At 32.8% G+C, this 20,628-nt stretch overlaps 3 protein-coding genes across 7 annotated transcripts; 1 reads left to right on the top strand and 2 right to left on the bottom strand.

The window, feature by feature from the left end:
- Positions 1-2,213: 2,213 nt before the first annotated feature.
- On the top strand, positions 2,214-19,027 carry LOC127904876 (uncharacterized). 5 transcript variants are annotated; one of them, XR_008058298.1, is made up of 4 exons: positions 2,382-2,900; positions 3,063-3,249; positions 3,613-3,682; positions 18,880-19,027. XR_008058298.1 is itself a non-coding variant. In XM_052449904.1 (3 exons), the coding sequence occupies exons 1-3, from the start codon at positions 2,241-2,243 to the stop codon at positions 3,164-3,166; spliced, it is 366 nt and encodes a 121-aa protein (XP_052305864.1). In that variant the 5' UTR covers positions 2,214-2,240; the 3' UTR covers positions 3,167-3,327. The 5 variants fall into 5 exon arrangements, 1 of the variants encoding a protein (XP_052305864.1); XR_008058297.1 differs by having other exon boundaries at positions 2,384-2,900; positions 3,063-3,312; XR_008058299.1 differs by having other exon boundaries at positions 2,385-2,900; positions 3,063-3,096.
- LOC7457764 (high affinity nitrate transporter 2.5) lies at positions 4,138-6,495 on the bottom strand. Its single transcript, XM_002321588.4, has 2 exons — positions 5,117-6,495; positions 4,138-4,739 (listed from the first exon to the last, which is right to left on the bottom strand). The coding sequence occupies exons 1-2, from the start codon at positions 6,265-6,267 to the stop codon at positions 4,364-4,366; spliced, it is 1,527 nt and encodes a 508-aa protein (XP_002321624.2). The 5' UTR covers positions 6,268-6,495; the 3' UTR covers positions 4,138-4,363.
- LOC127904875 (high affinity nitrate transporter 2.5-like) lies at positions 17,877-20,067 on the bottom strand. Its single transcript, XM_052449903.1, has 2 exons — positions 18,917-20,067; positions 17,877-18,528 (listed from the first exon to the last, which is right to left on the bottom strand). Exons 1-2 carry the CDS (start codon positions 20,065-20,067, stop codon positions 18,153-18,155), a joined length of 1,527 nt encoding a protein of 508 aa, XP_052305863.1. The 3' UTR covers positions 17,877-18,152.
- Positions 20,068-20,628: the final 561 nt, after the last annotated feature.

Genomic DNA, 20,628 nt, shown 5'->3' with positions numbered 1-20,628 from the left:
AATTTCCAAACAATTATATAAAAATTTACAATAAAAAATTAAGAAAAGATATAGTTTATTCTAATCTAATATTAATGAGAAAATAATTTAAATATTTTTCATATTAAACTAATATATAATTATCCATAAAGCAATCAATATCATAAAAAAATCATAATCTTCATAAAAAAATGGCATAATTCTTTATTGACAATAAGTTTTTTTTGAATAAAAGGCAGTGATAATTAAAGTAAAGGTTTGTTAAGATTTCAACCATTTGAAATAAGTAGGGAAAATGTATCTCTCCGCATAAACTTCATTTCATCGTTAATGCATCTCTTTATTATTTTAATAAAAACATGTTTTTTAATAATAAGTATTGTTTTTTAAATAAAAATCTTATTTTCATTGAATATTCATTAGTAATTTTTTATTTTTATCTTTCATATTAGATAAAATAATTGAAACACTTTAAACTAGTGATATTAAGTAAATATCGTGCTTTTGAAGCACAACATAATTAAATTTTAATCTTTTGCCTCGATTGGTTAGATTTTGTTGTATTAACTGATTGATCGTTTCATATAAAAATCATAATTCTATGAATTTTTTTCAAATATGTTTTATTAGTCAAAATTATCTTTGTTCAACTTGACTTGTAAACTAAAAAATAGATTCCAATTAAAATTTCAAAAAGTTATTCTTCACATGGTAGTTAGTAATTTTAAACAGTCAGATATGAGTTTATCTTAGCTAAATAAGGATTTTTTTCAAAATAGATTACGTGGATAACATAACATATATATTTATAAATATATGGAACATGCACGTCTAAGCCCAAAAAGAGATCTGATCGCATCAAACCAAAATAACAACTTAAAATATGTATAACTTTTAATTCGATTGTTGGATCACACTCAAATTTTTACAAGAGATTTCAAAGGTTGTTTTCCCTATAATTACCACTGTGAAAGCAATGTGGATTATCATATATTTAGATATCAAAAATCTTACCACGACCTTCTATTTTAATAGTTTTGAGATATTTCTTGTTATTTTCGGAATTGATTAACCAATTTCATTGATTATTATGAGCTGATTGACCAATTGGGCAAAAAGTAGCATATGAAAGCGTGACATAGTCAAATTATATTATTTCACCAAAACTTTTTGCTTCTACGTCAATTCGTGATTTTTTTTTAATTTTATGTATTAATTTCCCAATTCATCCCTAGTATATACAACAATGAATTTGTAAAATTCAATGAATATTTATTCTTAATTTTTATCCTTTTCAAGTATTAAAAAATCAGATCGACTACACACTGTTTATTTTTGCGTTTTAAAAGTGTTTTTAAAATTTTTTTATTTTTTTTATTTTTTTCTTTACTTTAAATTAATATTTTTTTAATATTTTTTGATAATTTTGATGTATTGATATTAAAAATTATTTAAAAAAATAAAAAATATTATTTTAATATATTTTAAAATAAATACATTTTAAAAAATAATCATAACTGTACTTTAAAACTCATGTGAACGAATTTTGAATGCTCGCAAGCTAGTGAACCAGGTGGTTGGGCTGGTGCTGACAAGTCGCACCATCAAGACAACAAGTAAATAATTTGATTTTTTTTTTAATTTTCTCAATCACAAGGCCTAGTGTCTCCCATGACCATAGATGCAAGCAACCGTTAACTCTCTATTTGTTTTTATATTACTATTATTATTATTATTAATTACCAAAATATTAAAGGATATGATTAAATTAATGTAACAATATTTTTAAAATATTATTTATTAAAATAGTATTTTGTTTTTTTTGAAATTTCACACTTTAATAGCTTAATCTGCTTCCTTTTCATTTGTTTTTTTCCTATTCTTTTCTTTAATATTAATTTATTTTGTAATTGTGCTTTGTAAGTTTTTTGTATGTTGGGTTATATATTGGTCTAATATATTTAATTTTTTTTTCAATTTTAATATTTAATATTAAATCTATTTGAAATGATGTTTTATTATTTCTGAATTTACTTTCTATCAATTTATTTTGATTTCATTATCAGGTCGTAAACTTAACAGGTTAACCTAAATTGATCCAGGTCGTTTTTTTTTACTTTGTTTTTCAAAATGATTTATTTTTTGATTTTATTATTTAATATTAGATTATTTAAAAATTAAATTTTATAATTTTATAATTTTTTTATTTATTTATAGAGTTATGTTACTAGATGATTAGATGTGCTTTGGCCATAATCTAAATGGTTCTATGTTGTTGTGCAGCCAATAATGATAATTACAAGCTACAAGTGAGAGATTGGATCATAGAAGGTCAATATAGCCTAACTGATCCAGGTGAAAGTATGATAGATAAAGGTTTTGCTATTAATATCCTGTTATTCTTGTTTCTGTGTAGTCTCTTCTTTATGATTCGATCGAACTTATTCTAGGACAGTTTATACAGCAGTTTATCAATACATTTGGTAAGTGCTATTCTTTACCAACATAAATTAGTTTGCCCTTCTGGAAAGCAAAAAAATGAAACAGCAAAGTTAGATGGATATGGCGGCTCTCCAATTGCAGACTTTGGGCAGATTCAGGCTTCGTATATACCTTTCCAATATCTCACGGGCTTCTTTATCTATTTATTTCCTTGCTTGTCTTTCTTGGATGAAGAAAGCTGTTAGCTCAAATGATCAAGTAGTTCATTTTGGGGATGTGTCTGTGCCACTGCCAGATGTCCCTGTTCTGGATTTATGGGACTGTGATCAAAGCTTCCATAAAGTTTGGGAGGCTGGGGAAACCGTCCACAAATCTGCCTTCTACACATTCTAGCTTTCCTTGCTTCGGAACTGCTCCAACATGTGAAGTGCATCCCGACCCAGTACTACTTAGAACAGTTTTGAGTTTTGCCTTTCCAGGTAGAAAACATATCAGTTCTTGTGTTCATGTGCCAATTTGCTCTTAGTTGTGCTTGCAGTGGTCATTCTGTCATATAAGTTCTTAACACTCCGTATGTCATCTGAATTTACTGTGATTGATTGTGAACTTATTTATCTTCTGTAAGTTTTTTCTTCTTACAGGGCAAGAGTACAAGTTGCATAGTTCTAGTGCAAGGTATTTGTCTTCTTTGTCGATGTATATGATTCTTCAAACCCAAGAAAATGCTGGGCTTTCCCTGAGTTAGCAATTAGTATGCAAAGTAACCCCTAATAAAATCAGTGGAAAAAAGTGAACTAAAGTTGGCTGATCGAGACGCTGATAACAAGTGTATGATGGCTTTAGCCAATCCCTCTGCATCCAAAAAAATAAACTTCTGTTATTTGAAGCTTGGTATTTGGCTTCTTTTTTTCTTTTGCCTTGTTTGGTTCATAATGACTTTCCAGGTCTTATTATTTTCTTGATTCATAATCCATACATCCTATATATAGATGCTTAATGCATCCACCAACCAAGTAAATTCCTGCTGAGAGTCAAATCCCCATTTTACATTTCCTACTAATGCACATTATAGCACATACCGTAACACCATAGTGTATATGAGCTTCCAATATGGTCTCTGGCATTAAACTTCAAATTCTGACAACGTACCAGAGAATTCTTCCAATAAGAAATCCCATCATGGTCTTGCAGGGCCGGAAGGTCATCTCAATAGAACCTGTCATACTTCCTCCCAGCAACATCAGAGATTAATTGCAATCAGGTCAGCTTGCCTTGTTGAATTAGCACAAGTAATTAAAACAGTGAAATCGTTTATGTAGATTGGTTGTGAAAGCTTCATTTTGTCTTGCTTGCTGTTTTAGATAATATTTGTTTGTTGTTTGATTTGATCCAGACCGTTGAACAAATTATTTGATTCTGATAATCTAGAATTTCAGCCAAAACTGTCCCTTTTCTTTTCTTCTGGTTTTTTTTTAATAAGATTTGGTTTCTCTGAGCATATCTTCCTAGGAGACAATTTTTTTTCTTTTTAATGTTCATGAGAATGATGTTTGATAAGATGACAGAATAAAAGATTCAGGAGACCTGTGGAACCAGATATACTATTAGCATACTAAACAGCTGAGAATCTACAGAATAAATAATTTGCCATCATTTTTTATTCTACTTACCAAATTTTTTTTTTCAGTTCTATTGTTCTGAAATAATTACCATGTATTTCTTGAAACTTCTTTTATTAAGGCTTTGTCAAGTAAAGTAGATGTTTTCCACAGAGTTGCTTCTGATGACTTGCCTATGAAAATTAAACAACATTTTCATACAGACTATAAGGCCTTACTATAACGTAATAGGTCTCCATGTCCAACGTAGAAATTTTCTATCGCTCTGAGAGCTTGCAGCATAAAACTTGAGCAGTAGAGAAGTATGGCTATGGCGGCATGATCTAGACTTTTGTTGATGGGCTTTCATCTACTGGCCTGGTTTCAGAACCTTCTTTTCTACCTCTTTCACGTCTGCTGTTATCTGCGAACTTTAAGCTTGATAGATGCAGGCCTTTCTCCTTCTCCTCTGAAGTCCATTCGGACAAGTAGTAGTCTTCCTCTGTAGCGGTCTTTGCAGATGATGGGCCACAAAACATTCCACCCCATTGTGGGAAGTGTATAAAACAAATTGGAAGAGTGCAGCATATAATCATGACACCCATGAGCATTATCCCTCTCTCTTTTGAGTATTTGGATCCTTTGAAGAAAATTAGTTGAGTTAGAACTGCACCCACGTTTCCACCACCTCCAGTCATACCAGATATCAGCCCCAATGACCTGAACATAAGAAATATGAATGGAGTCAGGAAAAGAATTCTTAGAAAAAATATGCATTTTGTGTCATTAACCTCTACAAGAAGATCCAAGGATGCTGCTAGTTGTGATGGAATTTCATTAACCAGAATGGTATTATTAAATATCTCAACCAAAGTTTACTCTCCTGTCTAGTTCCGTACCGAAGGAATATACAAGATGAGCGTCTGTCAAAAAACTTTTGTGAATTTTATACTGAACCAATTCTAGGCTTGGCCGTGAAAAGACTTTTTGCTCTTATTTAGTTAACTGTAATTGCAATCAGAAAACTCTGAAATCCGAACCAAAAACTTCTGTTGTTTTCTTGAGCTGCAGATAATATCGTATGGAAGAAATCTTACCTTCGTGAGACAAAAGGCACCACCCCAAATGTTAGTCCACATGCTGCTTGGCAGAATAAAGAGAACACAATCATCACCACAACGGATGCGCCTAAAGATCCAACTCGTCCAAGTATGATGCAGAAAACACCTCCCAAGGTCTGCACTATCCACAAAGCCCACAACCTCCCCCTCATTCCAAACCTCTTCGCTACTGCATCTGAGATCATTCCACCACCTGGTCGAGAAACAATGTTTGCTAGACCAAAACTGGCTGCAATCATTCCTGCTGTATGGAGTTTGAGGTCAAATCTGTCATAGAAGTATTCTGCGACAATGTTGTCTATTGTCAGCTCTACCCCAAAACAATACCCATAACTGAGCGCCAGGATCCACCCTCTGTAATTTGTGATTCCATGATAGAAGACATTAGTGAATTTATCTTTTGTTTTATCCCCTGCTTTCTGCAGCCGCCTAAAGTTTCCGTCCGGCAAGTCCTTGCCAAAGATCAAGACTGCAAATGCCGATAGTGTCTGAAACAGGGCAGGAATGAAAAACGCAATTCTCCAAGCTGTAAATTTGATGGCTCCAATGTCACGGATGAGGCCAAACACAAGGGGCATGATCAGTTGCGTTGCCCCACCGCCAAGGTTACCCCAACCTCCTGCAACGCCATTAGCCGTGCCAACTACCGGGGCTGAAAACATAGAGCTCATCCAGAATTGAGTCGAGACAAAAGTGGACAGAGAGAAGCCAGTGAAAAAACGCACCAGGAGAAAAGAAGTAGAAGATGAGGCGATGGAAGTGAAGTAAACTGCTGGTGCAGTGAGGAGGATCAATGAGGCAGAGGCTAGACGGGGTCCAAAGAGGTCACAAGCAGTCCCCATAGCAACTCGAGCAAAAACTGCACCTGACACTGATGCAATGCCCGCATTACCAATGTCAGAGGCAGTGAGGTTGAGGTTGTCACGTATGATAGGAAGAAGGGGTGGAGCAGCAAAAGTAGAGACAAAACAGGCAAAGAAAGAAACCCAAGACAGATGGAATGCCTGCATGTGAGGGGCAGCTACTGAGAACAACCGGAACTCAGTTGCCTTGTGTTCTGAATCCACTGGAAGAGCGAATTTTGGAGGCTGAGATTCCTTTACAGTGGCTTGCCCTTCTATCTCCATCTTCTTGGCTATGAAAGAAAAAGGGAAACACGGTGGGATGCTCCTAGTTTTCCTTTGTGCAGGAAAGAAATAGCTGATTCCTTTGGTGAGCCTTTTTCCTATTATATATAGTACTTCTGGTCACCAGCTGGTGGCTCTTTGCATGTCAGAGAAGCAAGAGTATACATTGACCAGGCAAAGAAAGAAACCCTTGAAGAGTGGATTTTTGGAGGCTGACGTTCCTTTTACGGTGGCTTGCACTTCAATCTCCATCTACTTGTGTGGGTGAAAAATAACGAGTATGCTTGGTTCTTAGTTCCTGTAAATACCAAAGTCATCATGTTTGATTAGAATGGTAAAATATATGTAGTCAAATCCAACTATCTGACAGGCAATGGCGTTTGTCAATATTGACATTATTATAGTTAAAATTCATAAAATTACGAAGGACCGTTAATTACGATCCGAAAGTATTTTTAAAAAAATTAAATTTTTTTTTAAATTAATATGTTTTTAATATTTTTAAATCATTTTGATATATTAATATCAAAAATAATTTTTAAAAATATTATTTTTATATAATTTAAAATAAAAAAACATTTTAAAAAACAACTACTATACTTTCAAACACACTCGATTATCGGCATTTGAGCTCCAAGTAAGAAACTCCTGGTAAATCTTTTACTATTATACTCTTTGTTTTTACTATCATTTATTACAAACTTACTGCTTTGAGCACCGAAGTGGCCTCTCTCATGGAACATGCCCATGAACTCTAGCTATCTTGGCCGATCGATTAATTATCCTAATATTTCACCTGCCTATCATCTGAACGATCATCATTCACCGATTATTATTATTGCTGATCAACTCATTTTCCATGTACGTGACCATTATCGTGCCACCAAGATTTATCCTTCCCCGTTCTGCTTCTGCTTTGAAAAGGCTTCTCATTATGTGTCCACCGAGATTTATGCATCACTATTACTAGTCGAACGATCTACCATTATCATTGCTGATGAACTCATTTTTTAAGCACGTGGCCACCCACATGCCCACCAGGATTTATGCAGCAACATCTTATCATAGCCAAACGATCTCTTATCATTATTTTTTTCATTAACATGGGTGTCCGGACCAGTTTACGCGCACCTCGACTAATCCCACGAGCCCTGAAGTTAACAACCATGTAAGCCTCCAGTGACTATCATACGAGCAATCATAGGGTTCGAACCTGATACTACAGAGAAAGCAAATACTTTAATTCCAAGCTTTTATTACTGAGCCACCTCTTAGATAATTATCTCTTATCATTATTAATTGATCGATTATTATTGTTCATTAACTTTTTTTCTTTAACCATCCATTTGTGTTCATCAAGATTCACGCATCACTATTTATCATAGCCGAATGATTTATCATTATTATTGACAGGCATGTGTACCAAGATATTTTATGCATCATTATTTTATTATAACCGAACAATCTATCATTATTATTGACTGACCAAGTATTATTACCGATTAATATTTTTTTTTTTCTAAACACGAGATCACGTATGTGTTCACCATGGTTTATGCATCAACATGCATTATAGAAATTCGTGTGAATTTATTACTTCACGCCACAGTCTATGACTCTGGCGATTGCGCGAAAGCACAAACCAATGGCTCTTTGTAGCAAAGAAAAAGCAAGGTTTGGAACTTGGAGGTTTATACTTCCGCCGAGTCCCATTAAAAGTCCAATTCTACGGTGCCTGCCAACAAACGAAAGGAAGTTAGAATTAATGCATGGAGTTGTGAAAGGGGTGCTGCATGGAGTTGTGAAAGGGGTGCTGGGCGTCGACAGGCGTTGAAATTTGATTTTATTAATAGCTGGTTAATGGAACTAAATAGTGATCAGCAGCCAACGGAAAGAGATAGGAAGGGAACAAGTTGCCCTTCTCCAGCTACTACGTATTGACTTTGGAGTTTTGGAAAGCGACCAAGGAATAAATAACAAGGAATCGCGTTCATTTATTTGCTAAGAAGTCTTTGAATCTTGATCCCAGAGAGTACAGGGAAGAATCTGTACGGATCCTGTACTTGTCCATGTTAGGTTTATCGAAACAAAGTCTTCAAAATCTTGTAAGATAGATTTATAATTCTTTTGAATTATGAAAAAAAATATCTGGAAATCAGATTTGTTTTTTAATTTTGAATATTTGTTTCAAGGCTATATTATCGCAAACCATAAATTATCCAAATATCTGGCCATTAACAATAATCTACACGAATCATATAAATCTTCTAATTCTTTTTAGAAAAGAGATTGTTATACCTTTGAGTGCTAGTTTTTTTTATTGTGTTTTAAGTATTTTTGTATTATACTTTACTCACAAATAAAATATATAACTTTCTATTTATAGAAAAATCTAAAAACCCTATAAATAGAAAAATATTAATTTGCCTCTTAAACAATATCAAATATATTATTTATGCTAATTTAATAAATGCATTCGATCAAGTCCTTATTTGATTATTTATAGGTCTAGAATTGTAATTTCCTATATTAGTTACATTATAGTTCTCAATTTCTAAAACTTATTTATAATCAAGTCACACTTGATTAATCATTTCATTTTAATTTCTGACCAATGATTTTTATGTATGTAACCCATTAGGTTCATTTATAAGTTGACCCAAATATAAATTACAATCTTAAAAAAATAGAATTAAATAAATTAATTCATTATCAATTTAACAATTCATTGATTTCTATTTGAAAATCAAGTACAATGTCTAATTAAAAACATGTTATGATCCCCAAAATATTAGAAAAGTCATAAGTGGTTTGACTTAACCTTTTAATAACCAATTTCTCAGTATAATTATTATCCCTTCATCAATAATATTATAATTTACACATTTTAGCCTGGAGTGTGTCTATTTTGTCAAATCATGTTTGTTCTTAACACCATAGTTATTGATTATTTGAATAAAATTTGATTTTTTTTTCAAATCTTATTCCACCTTGCGCAATAATTTATCAATACTATTTAAAAATATATGAAATATTTTTTCTAATTCACCTAAGGTGATAAATCATCTCTTGATTACTTAAATACCTTTATATAATTCATATTATACTCAATATCTGCCAATTTGTTAGCCTTGATTAAGATAACATGTAGGATAATCAAAACATAACACTTTTTATATAAGATAACTTAGTGATCTCAAGTCTAAGGATTATTTACACAATCGTCATATGAACATTTCCATAGATACAAGTGATCTTTCTATATAAAATTCTCATGCGAGTTAGTTCAGTGTACGTGTCACCCGACAAGTACCTACGTGTTAGTTCTAGATATTACTTATACCTTAGCTTATAAGAACAATTATTTTCTTTTATAAAAAAAATAACATAATATGTATGAATCTCAATAGCTCTAATTAGTATTTAGTCTTAATAGAGTATTGACAATTAATATTTAGGAACAATGTTTTGATGAAATAGAAATCCTATAATTATAACAATTTTATAATTTTCTATGCAAAATATTTTTATTCCTAAAATTTTATCTTTACTCTAGATTCATTAATAAAATATTATATTTATTAATAAAATATTTAATAAAAATTAAAAATTAAAATTTTTTATTAATAAATTAAATATATTTATAATAACAAAATCAGGCATATATATAGAGCCCTCCGTGATTTTCAAGAGGGTTTCTGATGAACAAAACTTTTCACGCCCAACCGTGTAGATATGATTTTAGACCTCGAAGGAAACGGGCATATGCAGCAGTCCTTCGTGATATTCATAACGTGGAAGTTCGTTTCACTTCATAGTTTTTTAGTGTTAGTAATTAATGTTTTCATGAAGTTGCAAATATCTATTTTATTCACCTCGGCTGTTCCATCTTCCTCAAATTATCAAGTGGTGAAAATCCCTTTTAAAAACAAAGATTACATGAGTTCAACCTAACTTAATATCTTTCTGAAGCCAATAAGAGATTCTTTCTTTGAATTTTCTTTCTAGAATCTTAAGTAAAAGATGACCTAAACCTGATCTTGCTCATCCTTTCATGATTTTTAGATGATTTCTAATGGGTTTCTAATTAAGAATTTTTGACTACCTAGTGATATGAATAGTGATTTAGACCTTGAAGCAAACTTATCAAATAAAAATCCTAAGTTAAGCCTTGCTATTTGTTAAGGTTTGTTATCATAGTAAATTAACTTGAATAGTTAGTCGGGGTTGATTCACTACTAAGACTTTTAGGTTTATTAACAGAATTGTATGTTGATATTTATACTCATAGTTCGTTGATACGAAACTTGCCGATGCGATCACAAACATATGTCTCTCGATAGTTTAATAAATGTTTTTAAAAAATAATATAAGTGAAAAATACATTTAGAAAATAACATATATTTTAGTTAACCACTATTAAAAAATACGGGTTTTATTAACACTCTAGTAGTATAGCAATTAATTGTGTTCAAAACTTTTAATGGTAATAGGCATTGTAGCAGGATGTTGTTTGTGAGATTGCCTAAGACATTCATCCACCTTAAAATTGCAAAATAATGATAATAATAATTGAATATTCTAGATACACTAGGAGATGGACATAACTCTCATCCAGAAAACTATCGAATTGTATCTGTTGTTGCTAAAATCTGACAAAATAAATGCAAAATCATTTTCAGGCGAGTACCAGGATTGAAGCATTTGGCATGTTTTCCTCGTACACTTTATTCGAGTGCATTTTCTCATTAATTTGTGGTATCCTCAGTCCTGAATTTGCTCCTTTCCTTTCGTCTAGAATCTTGATGTTGTGAGTCATTAAGATCAAAGTTGGGTTTTTCTGGAACTTCCTGGTTGAAGATTTTAACAAATTCCTCGACCTTTCCCCAAACCCTGTTCTTCCCAAGGCTGTCTCTTGATTTTGTTTTTCCAGATAAGCCTGTTTCAGGAGCAGAGTGATGTTTTGTTTCTATTGAAGCCCCTAATTATATAAGGCAGAATTTATAGGACCATCTTCAACAATTACTTGAAGATTGCTTGGAGTATCCAACTCAGATATAGGGAAACTTGTGTCCTCAAGAATTTGACACGCTTCCACTTCACCCTGAATGCTTGTGTCGAAGAGGGAGTGATCATCTTGTTTGTCAAGCTCCATTCGACCACTGAATGAGGGAATATCATGTGGAGTTGCTGAACGTAATTCTCTTGCTATACCCTCGCATGCATGCTGTCCATCCATTAGCACTTGAACATCCCTGAAGTTTACACTTCTCATTCAGCCTTAATTTTTTCACGTACACGATTTAGAATAACAGTTATATATTATACCATTTCCTTAATTTTTTTAAAAAATGGTGTCATTTTCTCTTAAATCTTTTGAAACTGTGTTAATATTTTTTTTTTAAATCCAGCTTTTCTCGCAAGTACAGTACTTGCAACGGGACTTGAATATATGCATTTTTCTATTAAGCATAGTGCGCAAAAGAATAAAAAACAAAAAGTTAATTCAATGTACAAAGTACTCTATCATTCTAAATTTCATTCCACTTGTAATAATTATATCGTTTCACTTCACATAATAGCAATGCTAAAACTATTACAGAGATAAAGCCACCATGAAATATAATAAGGGTTGACTCTCATATTAGACATTTAATGCCAAAAATAGCGTCAAATTGTAAGAAATATCTCAACTACAATATACTGTTTCTCCCAACAAACTGGTCTATTCACATGACTAGCCAGCAAGATTGCAGATGAAACAATTAAGTATAGCTAGGATGGCTGTATAGTGCGCTAGAAAAATATCAAACCAGTTTCTCCATTTCACAAGGTAAAAACATCACAGAAAACCAGTTCTAATAATATGACTGAGAACAAAATTTGCATTACCTTCAAAATATGCATACTGTATGCAAATGGCTTCTGTTCAATATTTTCTTTAGAAGATCTTTTGTCAATGTGATTCATTTTTATTAGAGTTGAACTGACAAGAGTGAAACTCAAACTTGAGACCTCACCCTCTTACTTATGTAAGAGTAACAGTGAGCCTGTGATAAAAAAATACATATATACCATGGATGTGCTCAACATTTATCGATCCTCATATTAGTTTATATATCTTATCAAAAGTATCAAGTTCTTTGTTATAGTAAATCCAATCAAAGTATAGAAGAAAACCTAAACATTCCTCATTTAGTATAAACAATGTTTTAATCAATAGAGAGTTGAAAATATATAGACTGCTTGATATTTTCCAAGCACCTGACCAAAAACATTGATAGCGGGCATAGCATTTAATTAAAGAAGCTGGAAGATGGATCCTAGGTGCTGGAGCGATGATTCTTTCAGGTTGAAGGTTGACAGGTTAGTGCACAAGAGTAAGAAAGAGAGATGTTGATGCGGTCTCGTCTCTTGGATGCATGCAGGATTTTCCTAACAGGGATGGTGGACAAAAGCACTGCATTGCAAACATGATTAACCATTAACTTATCAAGTCCATAAACCCTAACAAATCTATGCTGCTACTCAAAATGATAAAAGGAAATGGTGGTAGAGATAATAACCGTTTCATTTGACTTCTCCACATCATCTGTCAGGCCATCCATGTTTTTGTACAGTCCTGTATGAGCAGTGCAAGAGATTCAAAATGCTTAGCAACAATGGTATAAATACGTGGTATAAACTAAAGCTACCAAGCATGGAACTGATTGATTTCGATAAGAAAATGAAACTTTACACCTAAATGCATTTTCTATCTCTACGGTACAGAGAAAATCAAGCAAACTAATAACCTTTTATTTGATTAATATACTGAATAGCTTAATGTAGCAATCGGACATTCAGAAAAGCTTTAATTTTCAAGTTATCAGTAGTGCATGAGCCATGAACTGATAAAAGAATGAATTTCAAAACTTCTCTTTCATGAAATGTACCACCGACTTGTGTGCCAAAAACAAATATTTCCAATATCAAAAACAGCCTTCAATTGAATTTAAATATAATATTTAAATCGAAAAATTATTACGGGACTCCTATATTAGAATGCGATAACATTTCCCTCCGTCTTTCAAAAGATTACTCATTGTAAACCTAGTCAATGCTTTTGCATCATAGAGTACACAAATTTTGATTTTTTTTCTCCGTGACTTGTTTTCTCCCTCTCCACAAATAGAAAATCAAATACAAATCAAAACAAAATCTCCTCTTTGTACTCAATGTATCTTCTCTTCTGGAAATTAGCAAATGTCACGTATGAGATTCAACCCAACCAATAGTTTTTACATATCAAGATGTCGAAATTCACACCAAGTGCTTTTTTTTTGTTGTTAAATATTGATAATGTTGAATAAAAAAACACCTCTCTTTTAATTTCTCTAAAAATACCCAATCTTGGTACAATAATCTCATCAATCCTAGAACAACAAAACCCTAAAAAACACTATCAGAAAATTAACAAATACAAATAAAAATACCGACGGAATGTTTCTGTTGGTAGATTATAGTGAATTTTAGCAACAGAACATTCCCTCACTCTATCTATCGGTAAACACTGATAAAATTATTCTCCCGGTATATATCGAAAGAATTATAGTGGAAAAGGAAGGAATTAAAAAAAATAAAAAAGTACGATAACATGTCATTTATATAGACATTATTACCAACAATATTAATCCATCGGTAAAATCTGTTAGTAAACCCGTTGATAATATTAAAGATATAACTTTTAAGATTGTGTGTACTTGTTTTATAGCTTTTTTCTTATAGAAATTTGTTGTATGAATGTACGATTCGTACATGTTAGGGTTTGTTCGAGATTTGGTAAAATTTTATTTGTTTGCAAATTGATGAAATTCATTTCAAATTTGTGACTTAGGTGTTTTGTGATGAAATAAATAATGACTTATTTAACGGGTCCATTTTATATTTTGTTAATTTTATTTTTGAGTTCAAATTTTCAGTAAATGTATAGAAATATGAAATTATATAGATAATTGATAATGAATTAAGAATACTATATATTAAAAAAGATTGAATAAGTTTGAGTTAAGCCAATGTTTGCAAATTTATTTAGTTCACATAATTAATTAATATATGTTGTCATCAATATTCTATATAGGTTTGATATAATTAATGGATGATCGTTCATGGATGTATCAAGATTCACCCGAAATGATGCATATGATGGATAATTATAATAGTTGAGAATAATTGGGAGGCTTGACCTATTGGATAGCCAACCTTTTTTATATGTGTGTAGGGCAATATACAATAGTAATGGTGATGTTACAACACAAGAATATGACTACAATATTTTCTATATAGATACATTAATAGTAATGAGGTTCGGAGTTTTATTAATTACACATTATCTAATCCAAAAACTGTTAGTTGATACTTTTGTTATTGTTGATGTTGGGGAGTTAAATAATGTTTTAAGAACCAGCTGATATCCACAAGTCGATGAAGATGATAATAGTGACGAAATCAACATAGAATATTGTGATGGAAATGACAATTATGAAATTGAAGAAGAAGAAGACAATTATGATTAATTTGCATAACACGAATCTGTAATACTATAAACTATAATGTAATATTTCTGAGCAAAATTAACTTTAATGTAATGAAAATGACGTTCATTTATTATTAAATTACAAGAAAACGTTTATTTTATGTGATTTTATTCGTATACATGGAACTAGTGTTATTGTGTTGTATATGTTTCTATGATCTTAAGAATTTGCAGGATGGATAGATAAGAAATACAGATACAATCTGTCAACAAAAACTATTTTACACCGATGGAAATAAATCGGTGATATTTGGAGGATTTCTAAAAAAATTCCGACGGTATTTTCCGTCGGTATTTTCCAGAGAGTGTTATTTGGCGGTTTTCTGAAAAAATTCAATTAATTTAAAATTTTCATTTAAATATTACAGACGGAATCACCGACGGATTGAAAAACCGTCGGTAATTGTTGGCGGTTTCTGAAAAAATTTTACGAAATTGAAAATTTAAATTAAATATTACCGATGGAATTACCGACGGAATAATTAAAAAATATAAATATTCAATTATCTGTCGGTAACGCGCCCCAATAAAAAGCCTGAATCCCCTTATTTCACAAGAGACAGAATCATTTCTTCTCCTTATTATTCTTCTTCTTCTTGTTCTTCTACTTCTTCTTCTTCTTCTTCTTCTTCTTCTTCACTATATGTAAAAAACATCAATATATATTTCTTTCTCTTCTTTTCTCTCCTCATCTCCTTCTATTTTCCTCCATGCTTGGGTATGTCTTCTTCTTCTTCTTTCTTCTTTTATCCTCTTAGTTTTTTTTTTTAATTAATATGCTTAACAAAAAATTTTCTTTCTCCTTAGCTTCACTTGCAACCACATTAAGGTAAGATTTTTCTTTTTTCTTCTTTTTTCATGATTTTTTTCACTATATTTGTTTTTTATTTTATTTTTAATTGTTTTTGTTCTTAATAATTGTATAAATGTTGTTGTGAGATTTTTTTTCATATGAGATCAATTTTTAGTTGATTTATTTATAGGATTTTTAAATTTTTAGCAATTGCAACTTTATTTTTTTCATATGAATTTTTTTAGTTGAATTTATTTTTTTGTTTTATTTATTTGTTGCAAATTTGTTTGAGTTGATTTTCTTATTCTTTTTTCCAAGCATTTTTTAGTATATATTATACAGTGTTAATTTATGCTAATTTAATTATATAATTTTATAAAATGAATTTTTTTAAAATGTTTTTAAATAATTACCGACGGAATTACCGACGGACATTCCATCGGTAATTCCGTCGGTAAATCCGTCGGTAATAAAAAAATATTATTACCGAGGGATATACCGACGAAATGAAGCGGATAAATTTATTTTTTATTACCAACGGATTTACCGATGGAAAAAAAATTACCGACGAAAGATTCACCGACGGAAAAAATTCCGTCGGTAAAACTGTTAAATCTTGTAGTGTTTTTTAAATAATTACGGACAATATTATCGATGAATTAAGATATATGGTAGTGGAATACATGTAAGAAAACAAATGAAACCCTAAGGTTCTCATAACAGAAGAGGTTTGCGGGTTCGATAGTTATAAGAGGATCAGTCGTCATAGGTTGATGCCTTTCTCATTAACTAGGTATACAAACTACTATATGCACTTAGACTAACTACTTTCTGTTAGTTTGGAATTTCTGACATATCCTGATATCAAAACATAATAGATATTTGCATAATTATCAAAGAAAATGAATGTCATCTCAAATAAGATTAGAGACCAAATTATAATTATGAAATCGATATAGATCCACTTAATTGATCCTGAACATATCTTGAACTGATCAAACCTAAAAGAACCAATCAACATCTACTGCTCGGCCAACCGATTGATTGAGAACATTAGGCAAACCGATCAATTGGTTCAATCCAACCAGTCAACCAGTTGATCAGGATTTCAGAAATCTCAATCTGTTTGTCTCCAAAACTACAGATCTTAAAATAATGAACATGTGTTCCTCAAAAACCCATAATTTTAGACCTTATATAAAACAATTTAAGTTAAACTAACATATTAAAACATTAATTAAACATCTTAAATCATTCAAACTCTAAATGCATAAAAACTTACCTTAAAAACCCTTATCCCTAACTTTCACTTCTTCCTCCTTCTTTTTGTTCCTTTTTCTTCTTCCCCTCTTCTTCTCTTATGGTTCTCTCTCAAGGGAACTTCTTTATATATATATATATACACTTTCTATTTATATTTATCAAAATATATGAAAAGATCCAAAATATCTTTCAAATATTTATACCCTTAATTACTCATCAAAGGGTATAAATATCTTTTCCAATGTATTATTTTTCAATACAGGTAGTAATAATAACTTTCCAGGTTATTATTTTTTTATTCTTAATCCATACGTCTTATGTATAGATACTTAATTCCACCAAGCAAGTAAAGTCCTTACTCTCGAGAAGCACACACCGTAACACTATAGTGTAAATGAGCTTCCTGTATGGTCTCTAGACTAACACTAACCTTCAAATACTTGCTTACATACCGGAGAGATCCTCCAACAAGAAATTCCATCATGGTCTTGCAGGGACGAAAGGTCATCTCAGCTAGAACTTGTCTTAATTCCTCTCAGCGACATCAGAGATTAATTGCATTAAGGTCAGTTTAGCTTGTTGAACTGGCAAATTTAAAATGGCCACATCGTTTATGTAGATCGGCTGTGAAAGCTGCATTTTGTCTTGCTTGCTGTTTTAGATAGATATTTGTTTATTGCTGTTTGAAATAAGAGATCCGGACCAAATAATCTAGAATTTCACTGAAAAATGTCCTTTCCTTTTTTCTATTCTTCTTAATAAGATTCAGTTTCTCTCAGCATTTCTTCCTTGGTGAGGAGTTTTTTTTTTTTTTCATGGGAATGATGTTTGATGAGATGACATATGAATGATTTAGGAGACCTGCGGAACCAAATATACTAGTAGGATATCTAAATCTTCTACCGAATACAATTGTTGCCTTCATTGTTTTCTTCAAATTACCAAATTAAAATTTTCTGTTCTATGGTTCTGAGATAATGACCATGTATTTGTTCACACTTTTATTGATTATTTAAGGCTTTGTAAAGTAAAATAAATCAACGTTTTCCATAGAGTTGCTTCTGATGACTTTACTGTGGAAATTAAACAACATTTTCATCCAGACTATGAGGTCTACATGTCCAATGTATAAATTTTGTAATGCTCTGAGAGCTAGCAGCCATCAACTTGAGCATTATAGATATAATGCACATTACTTGCTCGCCTGTTGGGATGCTAGCAGACACTAGAGAAGTATGGCTATGGCGGCATGATCTAGACTTTTGTTGATGGGCTTTCATCTACTGGCCTGGTTTCAGAACCTTCTTTTCTACCTCTTTCACGTCTGCTGTTATCTGCAAACTTTAAGCTTGATAGATGCAGGCCTTTCTCCTTCTCCTCTGAAGTCCATTCGGACAAGTAGTAGTCTTCCTCTGTAGCGATCTTTGTAGATGATGGACCACAAAACATTCCACCCCATTGTGGGAAGTATATAAGACAAATTGGAAGAGTGCAGCATATAATCATGACACCCATGAGCATTATCCCTCTGTCTTTTGAGTATTTGGATCCTCTGAAGAAGATTAGTTGAGTTAGAACTGCACCCACGTTTCCACCACCTCCAGTCATACCAGATATCAGCCCCAAAGACCTGAAAATAAGAAATATGAATGGAGTCAGGAAAAGAATTCTTAGAAAAAATATGCCTTTAGTGTCATTAAATTCTACAAGCAGATCCAAGGATGTTGCTAGTTGTGATGGAATTTCATTAAGCATAATGGTATTGTTAGATATCTCAACCAAAGTTTACTCTCCTGTCTAGTTCCATACCGAAGGAATATACAAGATGAGCATCTGTCAAAAAACTTTCGTGAAATTTATACTGAATCAATTCTAAGCTTGGCCGAGAAAAAACTTTTTGCTCTTATTTAGTTAACTCTAATTGCAATCAGAAAACTCTGAAATCCTAACCAAAAACTTCTGTTGTTTTCTTGAGCTGCAGATAATATCGGTGTTAACACATATGGGAGAAATCTTACCTTCGTGAGACAAAAGGCACCACCCCAAATGTTAGTCCACATGCTGCTTGGCAGAATAAAGAGAACACGATCATCACCACAATGGACGCGCCTAAAGATCCAACTCGCCCAAGTATGATGCAGAAAACACCTCCCAAGGTCTGCGCTATCCACAAAGCCCACAACCTCCCCCTCATTCCGAACCTCTTCCCTACTGCATCTGAGATCATTCCACCACCTGGTCGAGAAACAATGTTTGCTAGACCAAAACTTGCTGCAATCATTCCTGCTGTATGGAGTTTGAGGTCAAATCTGTCATAGAAGTATTCTGCGACAATGTTGTCTATTGTCAGCTCTACCCCAAAACAATACCCATAACTGAGCGCCAGGATCCACCCCCTGTAATTTTTTATTCCATGATAGAAGACATTTGAGAATTTATCTTTTGTTTTATCCCCTGCTTTCTGCAGCCGCCCAAAGTTTCCGTCCGGCAAGTCCTTGCCAAAGATCAAGACTGCAAATGCCGATAGTGTCTGAAACAGGGCAGGAATGAAAAACGCAATTCTCCAAGCTGTAAATTTGATGGCTCCAATGTCACGGATGAGGCCAAACACAAGGGGCATGATTAGTTGCGTTGCCCCACCGCCAAGGTTACCCCAACCACCTGCAACGCCATTAGCCGTGCCAACTACCGGGGCTGAAAACATAGAGCTCATCCAGAATTGAGTCGAGACAAAAGTGGCCAGAGAGAAGCCAGTGAAAAAACGCACCAGGAGAAAAGAAGTAGAAGATGAGGCGATGGAAGTGAAGTAAACTGCTGGTGCAGTGATGAGGATCAATGAGGCAGAGGCTAGACGGGGTCCAAAAAGGTCACAAGCAGTCCCCATAGCAACTCGAGCAAAAACTGCACCTGACACTGATGCAATGCCCGCATTACCAATGTCAGAGGCAGTGAGGTTGAGGTTGTCACGTATGATAGGAAGAAGGGGTGGAGCAGCAAAAGTAGAGACAAAACAGGCAAAGAAAGAAACCCAAGACAGATGGAATGCCCGCATGTGAGGGGCAGCTACTGAGAACAACCGGAACTCAGTTGCCTTGTGTTCTGAATCCACTGGAAGAGCGAATTTTGGTGGCTGAGATTCCTTTACAGTGGCTTGCCCTTCTATCTCCATCTTCTTGTCTAAGAAAGAAAAGGGAAACACGGTGGGATGCTCCTAGTTTACCTTTGTGCAGGAAAGAAATAACCGATTCCTTTGGTAAGCCTTTTCCTATTATATATAGTACTTCTGGTCACCAGCTGGTGGCTCTTTGCATGTAAGAGAAGCGCATTGACCAGGCAAAGAAAGAAAACCACGAAGAAATTGGAGTAGCTTAAATGGTGAGTTTTGAGATTTTTTTTTTTTTAGAAGTAGTGAGTTTGAGTTTTACACATTCCAGGCTATATAAAATTAGTTAAAACATACACAAGTTAGTATGAATATTCACCTTAATAAATAAATAAATAAAAAATCCATGAAGAGTGGATTTTTGGAGGCTGACGTTCCTTTTACGGTGGCTTGCGTGGGTGAAAAATAACGAGTATGCTTGGTTCTTAGTCCCTGTAAATTCCAAAGTCATCATGTTTGATTAGAATGGTAAAGTATATGTGGTCAAATCCAACTATCTGACAGACACTGGCGTTTGTCAATATTGACATTATTATAGTTTAAATACATAAAATTACCAAAGGCTAC

The sequence above is a fragment of the Populus trichocarpa genome, unplaced genomic scaffold (assembly GCF_000002775.5).
Source record: "Populus trichocarpa isolate Nisqually-1 unplaced genomic scaffold, P.trichocarpa_v4.1 scaffold_820, whole genome shotgun sequence".
NCBI lineage: Eukaryota > Viridiplantae > Streptophyta > Magnoliopsida > Malpighiales > Salicaceae > Populus > Populus trichocarpa.
Note: the sequence above shows the minus strand (reverse complement) of the source record. Positions and strands in the feature narration are given on the sequence as shown.